This window comes from Nomascus leucogenys, chromosome X, assembly GCF_006542625.1.
Source record: "Nomascus leucogenys isolate Asia chromosome X, Asia_NLE_v1, whole genome shotgun sequence".
NCBI lineage: Eukaryota > Metazoa > Chordata > Mammalia > Primates > Hylobatidae > Nomascus > Nomascus leucogenys.
In genome coordinates, this window is record NC_044406.1 from 102,044,781 (window position 1) to 102,054,267 (window position 9,487).

General features: G+C 38.4%; 1 protein-coding gene across 5 annotated transcripts in view; it reads left to right on the forward strand.

The window, feature by feature from the left end:
• PLS3 (plastin 3) overlaps positions 1-5,918 on the forward strand; it is a 90,317-nt gene extending 84,399 nt beyond the window's left edge. For 4 of the 5 annotated variants that reach the window (XM_012498958.2, XM_003262225.3, XM_030807654.1 and 1 more), the window contains 6 exons: positions 175-253; positions 1,310-1,424; positions 1,637-1,770; positions 2,785-2,908; positions 3,128-3,252; positions 4,672-5,918. In XM_012498958.2, the coding sequence (XP_012354412.1) occupies positions 175-253; positions 1,310-1,424; positions 1,637-1,770; positions 2,785-2,908; positions 3,128-3,252; positions 4,672-4,804 (710 nt within the window). In that variant the 3' untranslated portion in view covers positions 4,805-5,918. The remainder of the gene's footprint in view (positions 1-174; positions 254-1,309; positions 1,425-1,636; positions 1,771-2,784; positions 2,909-3,127; positions 3,253-4,671) is intronic. The other variant, XM_003262226.3, reaches the window with a different exon arrangement.
• Positions 5,919-9,487: the final 3,569 nt, after the last annotated feature.

Here is a 9,487-nt window from a genome sequence, read left to right on the forward strand (position 1 = left end):
TAAGCCTGTATCTAGAGAGAATGTATGTACTTAGAAGAATGCTTGGAAACTCGTATTATCGAAAACTTCTAGATCTGAATAGAGAGATAAAATAATCTAATATGTGGATTGGCACTATATGCACATACATAAAGTGTTTAATGAATCGGTAAATTTTGTGAATATTCTTAACAGGAGAAACTCGTGAAGAAAGAACCTTCCGTAACTGGATGAACTCTCTTGGTGTCAATCCCCACGTAAACCATCTCTATGCGTAAGCCTTCCTACTGCTATTGTAAACAGTTATGAATGTCATGAATGGATGTTAAATAATGACAGCTCTAAAGATTTTCTAGATATTAATTTGTAGCTATTATTTATATTGGAAAATGTCGAGTGGTGATTTCCATCATCATTTTCCAAATACACAAAAGCTTTAATTATTTCTTTACATGATCATTAACTGTAAGTGATAGAATATATAAATGTCTTTATAGTACCCTAGGGAGCAAATACTTTATATTTTGAAACAGCCGTTTGGGAGGCTGAGGCGGGGGTTTGCTTGAGCCCAGGAGTTTGAGGCTTCAGTGAGCTATGGTTGTGCCACTGTACTCCAGCCTGGGCAACAAAGTGAGATCCTATCTCTAAGAGGGAAAAAAAAAGAAAGGTAAAAAAGAAAGAAACAGAGACCAGGGAATCCTTTAAGTAGACCATCCACAACAACTCAGCGACTTTGGCTCACTGTTCTCTCAGCCCGGAACGTTCTTTGCTCGCATATAATGGCTCGTACCCTTACTGTATTCCAGTCACTGATTCAAAGATTTCCTGACTACCACCTGCTACTTTCTAACCCCTAACCCTAGTTCCTTTTTTTCTTCATAGCACTTACGTACACCCCAAAATTGTTTGTTTATTGTCAACAAAACAAACAACACCCCCGTATTGTTTGTTTATTGTCAACAAAACAAACAACATCCCCATATTGTTTGTTTATTGTCAACAAAACAAACAACACCCCGGTATTGTTTGTTTATCCATATAATTGTTTATTGTCTCTCTCTGACTCTAATGCAAGGACAGGGTTTTTTGTCCTGTGGGCCCAGCCTCTAGAACAGTGCCTTGCTTACAGTAAGCTCTCAATAAATACTTAATAAATGAATGGGATGGTCTTAGCTCTGTTTTCAGCACAGATTGATAGAAAATATGAGTCTTGGGTATTATTTATGGTTTTATATATCTTGTTTGACAATGTAGTGTTACTGTTTTTAAGGAAAGTCAAGTAAGTCCCAGCTTCCTGAAAACACTGATTACATTATTTTTAAATCATTAGTGACCTGCAAGATGCCCTGGTAATCTTACAGTTATATGAACGAATTAAAGTTCCTGTTGACTGGAGTAAGGTTAATAAACCTCCATACCCGAAACTTGGAGCCAACATGAAAAAGGTAGGTAATTAAGTTGCTGTATATCTTTGTTAGAGTATTTTTATTCTCGATTCATTTCTTTTGTTTCTAAAACTCTTGACGCTGAGCTTCTTGAGGACAAAAACTGTGTCTTATTTGTTTTCGTGTGCTGATACCTAGCATTATACAAGACACACACGTATGCAGATTAAACAAATGGAAGTCTTTAACCATTTACTCTTGTGCCTTTGCAGCTAGAAAACTGCAACTATGCTGTTGAATTAGGGAAGCATCCTGCTAAATTCTCCCTGGTTGGCATTGGAGGGCAAGACCTGAATGATGGGAACCAAACCCTGACTTTAGCTTTAGTCTGGCAGCTGATGAGAAGGTACAGTACACAACTGTAGCTGTTTAGTCTTTACTATCATACAGGTCTGTGATTTAGTCCTTACTGTGTTTAATAAGTGGACATGTCAGTAACTACACTTTTGAAATATGTTGTATTTACACTCTGAAATGAGTTTAATTAATGAATATATGTTGGATGTTAAGTGGGAGATGCTTCCTTGCAAGTTAGGCAGCAGAACTATGGCTAGTCCCTTTTTTAAAAAATAGGAAGCCTGACACATAGATTTCGGCCTCGTTCAGTGTCAGTGAATTAAAAAATTGTCAGAACAAAATTATGAACATCCTCATGCTCATTTGAAAATAAAGATCTCTCTCTGTAATGCTGCTGAAGATCACCATAATGCTGAAAAGCATTCATTATGACTGGGCAGCAGCCAAAGCACAGCTTATTTAATGCCATTACCACTATTGGAATAGTACAAAATGTGCCTGCAGTAGGCTGTTGGACCTGCTCATTAAAGCACTGTCAATCTGCTCCTCTCTCACCACTACAAAGGGTAGAGCAGTAGCAAGCCACTACTGCTTGAAATATTTTTTTCACATAGTGTGAATCTCTTTCCATGAAATCTTTAGTCCTTGAAATTTAAGGAATATAGGGGCCGGGAGCGGTGGCTCACGCCTGTAATCCCAGCACTTTGGGAGGCGGAGAAGGGTGGATCACGAGGTCAGGAGATCGAGACCATCCTGGCTACACGGTGAAACCCCATCTCTACTAAAAATATAAAAAATTAGCCGGGCGTGGTGGCGGGCGCCTGTAGTCCCAGCTACTCAGGAAGCTGAGGCAGGAGAATGGCGTGAACCCGGGAGGCGGAGCTTGCAGTGAGCCGAGATTGCGCCACTGCACTCCAGCCTGGGCGACAGAGCGAGACTCCGTCACAAAAAAAAAAAAGAAAAATTTAAGAAATATAAAAAGTGGAAGATAAAGCATCTTTCTGATGTTTGCATTTTTCCTCATGAAGTAGATTGTGACGTTTTCTTCTGCTGCTTCTCTTAGATATACCCTCAATGTCCTGGAAGATCTTGGAGATGGTCAGAAAGCCAATGACGACATCATTGTGAACTGGGTGAACAGAACGTTGAGTGAAGCTGGAAAATCAACTTCCATTCAGAGTTTTAAGGTCAGAATCCATATTTGACTATTAAATATTATGTTTGCTAGATAACATCTATCATTTGGGAAGGTAACCTTTGGCTTCTTTGTGAATGAGAATTAGTGTTGGGCTAATGGCACAATTCTTTACGAATTCACTGGGCTTTGTTTTTGGCACTTGATATAAGTAAGCACATGTTAATTTGTATGTATCAAAATTCTCAGATTTGTTCTCCTTTCACACTAGGACAAGACGATCAGCTCCAGTTTGGCAGTTGTGGATTTAATTGATGCCATCCAGCCAGGCTGTATAAACTATGACCTTGTGAAGAGTGGCAATCTAACAGAAGATGACAAACACAATAATGCCAAGTAAGGGAGACTGCTAATAGTATGAAAAGAATGCAGCTTTGCAGCTGGACAGATCTGAATTCTAATTCAGGTTCTGCCATTTAAGAGTGGTGTCACCTTGGGAGAAACCTCTTGGAGCCTCAGATTCCTCATCAGTAAACTGGAGGCAATAATGCTTACCTTAGATTTTATAAAGATTAAATTTTTTAAAATTATAAGAGCCTAGCCTTGTGCTTGGCCTACTAGGTGCTTAGTCAGTTGTTGCTTCAGTGGATTACAGAAATAACGTAGCATGTATTTTAATGCAAATCAGGTAAAACTTTACAACAAGGAAAATAAGAGCTTAGGGTGTTCATCTGTCTGTCTCATTCTTTTTTTAAAAAACACATTATCCACTTATGTCTCTTTTACTATACATAGATCATTCTTACTACATTTGTTGAATTTATTTTCGTCAGTTCCCATATCAACAGAATGCTTGCTAGCCCTCCACAGAAGACTATGCCTTGAAAGTTTCTTGCATTTCAACAATATTCAGAAGGTCTTTTCCACCAGCCTATTTTCTTCTTCACCAAAGACCTAGAGTGTGATCTGGCTTCATGGGTGACCCATGAAAACTTTACTAGTTAGACATTGAAAATCCATCCACAGTCCTGCATTACAGAACAGCTAAGAAGCATTCTTGCGAAACTTTGGAGTCAGGCACATTATTTCTTTTTTCCTTGAAAAATATTTCTAGCAGATATGACAAAGGTCTACTATCCACAGTATATCAAGAACTCTTGAAATCTCTTTTTCTAGAAACTCGATGATTTAATTATCTTTAAAGATTCTGGTTCCAACACACCCTAGAAATGCTTCATGGATTAGTTGAGATGTGTTCCTGAAAATTTCCCTACCTGGACATCTCCGTTCTTCTGTCCCTTCCTTTGTCTACCTTTTCTAGGTTTTGGTCCAGCCACTCTGTCCATGTACCATGTAGACTGTCTCCCCTCTCATGAATATTTGGAAGTATTCATTGCATCTGCCTAACAACTTGGGTTTTACATCTAGCATGATTTTCCACCTCATATCTCTAAGATCACTTGAGTGTGTGTTATTATATGAGCAATGAGAATATTAACAAGGATTGTATAGACAGCCTAGGTAATTATATATATAAAGTTGGTACTTCAAGCTTAATTCTCACCTCACATTGGAGAAAAAGAGTGAATAAATATTATTGGCCCCAAATAATAGAGCTTAAAAACCTACTGTAACTTCAAAGTGAAATCAAAACCCAAATCAAAAGAAAACAAAAAGCAAAACTGTTCTAATTGGAACTATCAATATGGAATTTTTGCATCCCAGCATAATAATTATATATGAGGAAATAGATGTCTTATGTGGTGTCCTTAACTGACAAGAATTTCATCCTGATTTTGTTTCCCCCTAAAATAGGTATGCAGTGTCAATGGCTAGAAGAATCGGAGCCAGAGTGTACGCTCTCCCTGAAGACCTTGTGGAAGTAAAGCCCAAGATGGTCATGACTGTGTTTGCATGTTTGATGGGCAGGGGAATGAAGAGAGTGTAAAATAACCAATCTGAATAAAACAGCCTTGCTCCCAGGTGCATGATTCGCAGGTCAGCTATTTCCAGGTGAAGTGCTTATGGCTTAAGGAACTCTTGGCCATTCAAAGGACTTTTCATTTTGATTAACAGGACTAGCTCATCATGACAGCCCTCAGGGGAAAGGGTTTAAGAAAAACAACTCCTCTTTCCCATAGTCAGAGTTGGATTTGTCAGGCACGCCTGAAATGTGCTCATAGCCAAAACATTTTACTCTCTCCTCCTAGAATGCTGCCCTTGACATTTCCCATTGCTGTATGTTATTTCTCGCTCTGTTATCTTTTGCCTTCTTAGAATGTCCCTCTCTTGGGACTCGCTTAGATGATGGGATATGAATATTATTAGACAGTAATTTTGCTTTCCATCCAGTATGCTAGTTCTTATTTGAGAACTATGGTCAGAGGGTATTTGGATATGAGTATCCTTTGCTTATCTTTGTAGTACTGAAAATTTGCCGAAGTAACTGGCTGTGCAGAATGTAATAGAAGCTTTTCTTATTCTTTTATTCTTAAGATCAGTATCTTTTTACAGTATTCTTTCTACATGATCCTTTTTTGTACATTTAAGAATATTTTGATTACATTAAACAAGACTGCTGATTTTGCTACTTTTTTTAAGGGGTCTTCAAGTAAGTAAAACATACATCGTAGCTAGAAGAAAAATGTACCTTAAATTTACATCTTCCCTCTCATACCCAAGCTGTAAACAATTGAAATATTTTGTCTTAAATCACTTGGTTCAATACGTGCTTATTTGTTTTGAAACCTGTATCATCAAACTCTCTCTCTAAATTTAAAATGCTGTTGAATATGATACTTTTGAGGAGAGAGTGTGCTCAGAACTTAGACGGGATTTGGTAGGCCAAGTATGCTAAGTGTACAATATATTTTTTAATTTTACACCTAAAACAAAGAAATGTGGTCACTAAAAATAAAAGTATATATGTAGGAATTAATGTACTCTTGCTTTGTCAAGCTGTTTGCTATAGTTTCCAAGGTATTATGTTACTCTAACTCTGAAAAGTGATGTAATCTGGTAGCAATGTAGTAGTTCAAATAAAGGCATTTACATAATAATTAGTCTCTTCTTCATGCTTTTGTCTCTTAGGAAGTATGCCAATGTTCGTCAGGATTTTTTTTCTTTTTGTTTTTCTGATGTATTCTATAAAATGGTGTTTGTTAAATTTGAGTTTTGGGAGCTGAATTAGAGGTACTGAATTAAGGACAGTACAAATGAAGTAAAAGGGTTTTCTCCCGTTTACCAAAATTTCTTTATCCAGTTCCTGCTTTTTTCTTTCTTTTCCACCTCCCTCAATCTTTTCAATGTTCTATGATATACACATCCTGAAACAGTGGGGATCTGAACAGTCACAGAGGAGAAATGGTTCATGGTAGATCTTCTCAACCTCATCCATATATGACATTTTTGGCTGGATAACTCTCTGTTGGGGTGGGGGGAAGGGGCTACCGTGCATTGTAGGAGGTTTAGCAGTATTACCGGCCTCTACCCACTAGATGTCAGCACATCCCCAGTGGTGTTGACCAAAATTGTCTCCAGACATAACCAAATGTCTCCTGGGTGGCAAAATCATCCCTTGTTGACAATCAGTGCCCTTTTAAGCCTTTGTGTGAATGAGTAATATAAGATGTAGTCTACTGAGGATTTGGTTACATAGTGATACTATATAATGCTTTGCATTTATAATCCGAGAGATGGAAAGACCTTTTTAAATGTCACCTGAATTCCAAAGACATAAAATAAAAAAAGGATACATTTGACAACTCTACTTTTGCAAATATATATGTATAATTAAAAAGATCAAAATATAGATAACTAAAAAAGTGAGTTCAGTCTCAGATTATAGATTCTTTTAATATAAAAATAGAATTTATGAGTAAAAAAAGACAAATCTGCAAACATACTAGGGTAACTGATGAAGTAAGGACAATTACATCTTAAGACCTGTCTTATGCCTTGAATCTGCCATACTCATTCACGTTCATCTTCGTCGAAGTACAAAGGTTCTTCTCTATAAGCCCTAACGCCTCGAAGTGCCTCTTTAACAGGATAGGAAAGATATATTCCATGTGGCCCTTTCTGCAAAAAAGGAGCTGATTTCTTGGGTGGTTCACTATACAGGGCCCACAGCCTGTAGGAGTGTACCATGGGATAGTTAAGTATTCATATAAAGCAATGGGCCTGACACACGATTTTTTTTCCTCCAAAAACTAATTGCAGCAAATAAGAATGTGGACCAAAATTAGCAATACATTAAGAATTCTGCCAGGTGTGGTGACTCATAACTGTAATCCCAGCAATTTGGAAGGCTGAGGAAGGTGGATTGCCTGAGCTCAGGAGCTCAAGATCAGCCTGGGCAACATGGTGAATCCCCATCTCTACCAACATGGTGAATCCCCCATCTCTTCCCCACACACCTGTAACCTCAGCACTTTGGGAGACTGAAGTGGGAGGATTGCTTGAGGCCAGGAGTTTGAGACCAGCCTGGACAATACAAGGAGACTCCGTCTCTATAATAAAGTTAGCTAAACATGAGGCTGGGTGCAGTGGCTCAAGCTTGTAATCCCAACACTTTGGGAGACCAAGGTGGGTGGATCACCTGAGGTCAGGAGTTTGAGACCAGCCTGGGCAACATGGTGAAACCCCATATCTACTAAAAATACAAAAATTAGCCAGGCATGGTGGTGGACACCTATAATTCCAGCTACTCGGGAGGCTTAGGCAAGAGAATCACTTGAACACGGCAGGCAGAAGTTGATGTGAGCCGAGATCACACCACTGCACTCCAGCCTGGGCAGAAGAGCTAAACTCCATCTCGAAGAAAAAAAGAAAATTAGCTGAGCATGGTGGTGCATGCCTGTGGTCCCAGCTACTTGGGAAGCTGAGGCAGGAGGATCACTTAGCTCAGTTGATCAAGGCTGCAGTGAGCTGTGATCGAACCACTGCACCCTAAGCTGGGCTGCAAGACTCCATCTCTTAAAGAAAATAAAGATTATATTCCCCTCTATCCTAATATGCTGAGAGATTGATTTTTTAAAAAATTTTGTCATGAATGGGTGGGTAGATTTTATCAAATGCTTTTTCTGCATCAATTTATATCATCATAAGATTTTCTTCTTTACCCTATTGATACGGTGGATTACACTGATTAGTTTCCAAAGGTTAAACAAACCTTGCATGCCTGAATAAATCCCACTTGGTCAGTGTATAATTCTTATTCATTGTTGAATTTTATTTGCTGATATTTTATTAAGGATTTTTGCATCTAAGCTCAGAATGACGTTAATTTTTATTTAAATGTTTGGTGCAAGTCTCCAGTAAAAGTGTCCAAGCCTGGAGATATTTCTTTAATGGTTATGGGGCTATTCAGATTATCTATTTAATCTTGATTGCGTTTTGCATGGCTTTTGAATTTTGAGGAATTTGTTCACTTCTTCCATGTTGCTGAATTTGGGAACATAAAGTTTTTGTAGTATTTCCTGAATTATCTTTTTAATAGCTGCAGGATATGTAATGATATCTTCAGTTTGATTCCTCATAGTGGTGATTTATGTCTTCTCTCTTTTTAATCTTTGTCAGTCTCGCTAGAAGTTTATCAATTTCGTTACTTTTTTTAAGAACCAGCTTTTTGTTTCTTTGTTGTTTTTTGTTTTCTATTTTATCGATGTATGGTTTTATCTTTATGATTTCCATCTTTCTGCTTGCTTTGAATGTGTTTTGCTCTTTTTTTGTTGTTGTTGTAGCATCTGTCCAAGACAACCATAAAAAGCCACTAACCTCAATAAACTACCCATACAGAATTATCTATTTCTCCTTTCAGCAAGATCAGTTTTTTTGTTGTTGTTGTTGTTGAGACAGAGTCTCACCGTGTTGCCCAGGCTGGAGTGCAATGGCGTTGGCTCACGGCAACTGCCATCTCCAGGTTCAAGCAGTTCTCCTGCCTCAGCCTTCTCAGTAGCTGTGATTACAGGTGCCCACCACCACTCCCTGTTTTTTTTTTTTTTTTTCTATTTTTAGTAGATACAGAATTTCACCATGTTGGCCAGGCTGGTCTCGAACTCCTGACCACAGGTGATCCACCAGCCTTGGACTCCCAAAGTGCTGGGATTATAGGCATGAGCCACCGTGTCCAGCCACACCCTGCTCAGTTTTTATGTATTTTGAGACTGTGTTGTTTGGTGCTTACACATTTAGGGTCACCATTTCTTTTTGGCTAATTGATCTTTTTCTGATTACATAATGTCACTCCTAGTCCCTAGTAATTTTCTTTGCTCTGTATTCTACTTTATGTGATATTGATATAGCCTAGCCATTCCTGCTTTTTAATGTTTACATAACTGTCATTTTCTATTCTTTTATTTTCAAGCTGCTTCATTATGCTTGAAGTGAGTTTCATGTAGATTGCATTTATTTGGGTCATGTGTTTTTATCTGTGTTTTAATTTTTTGTTTGTTTGTTTGTTTTGAGACGGAGTTTCACTCTTGTCGCCCAGACTGGAGTGCAGTGGCACGAGCTCAGCTCACTGCAACCTCCGCCTCCCGGGTTCAAGCGATTCTCCCACCTCAGCCTCCTGAGTAGCTGAGATTACAGGCATGTGCCACTGTGCCCGGATAATTTTGAATTTTTAGTA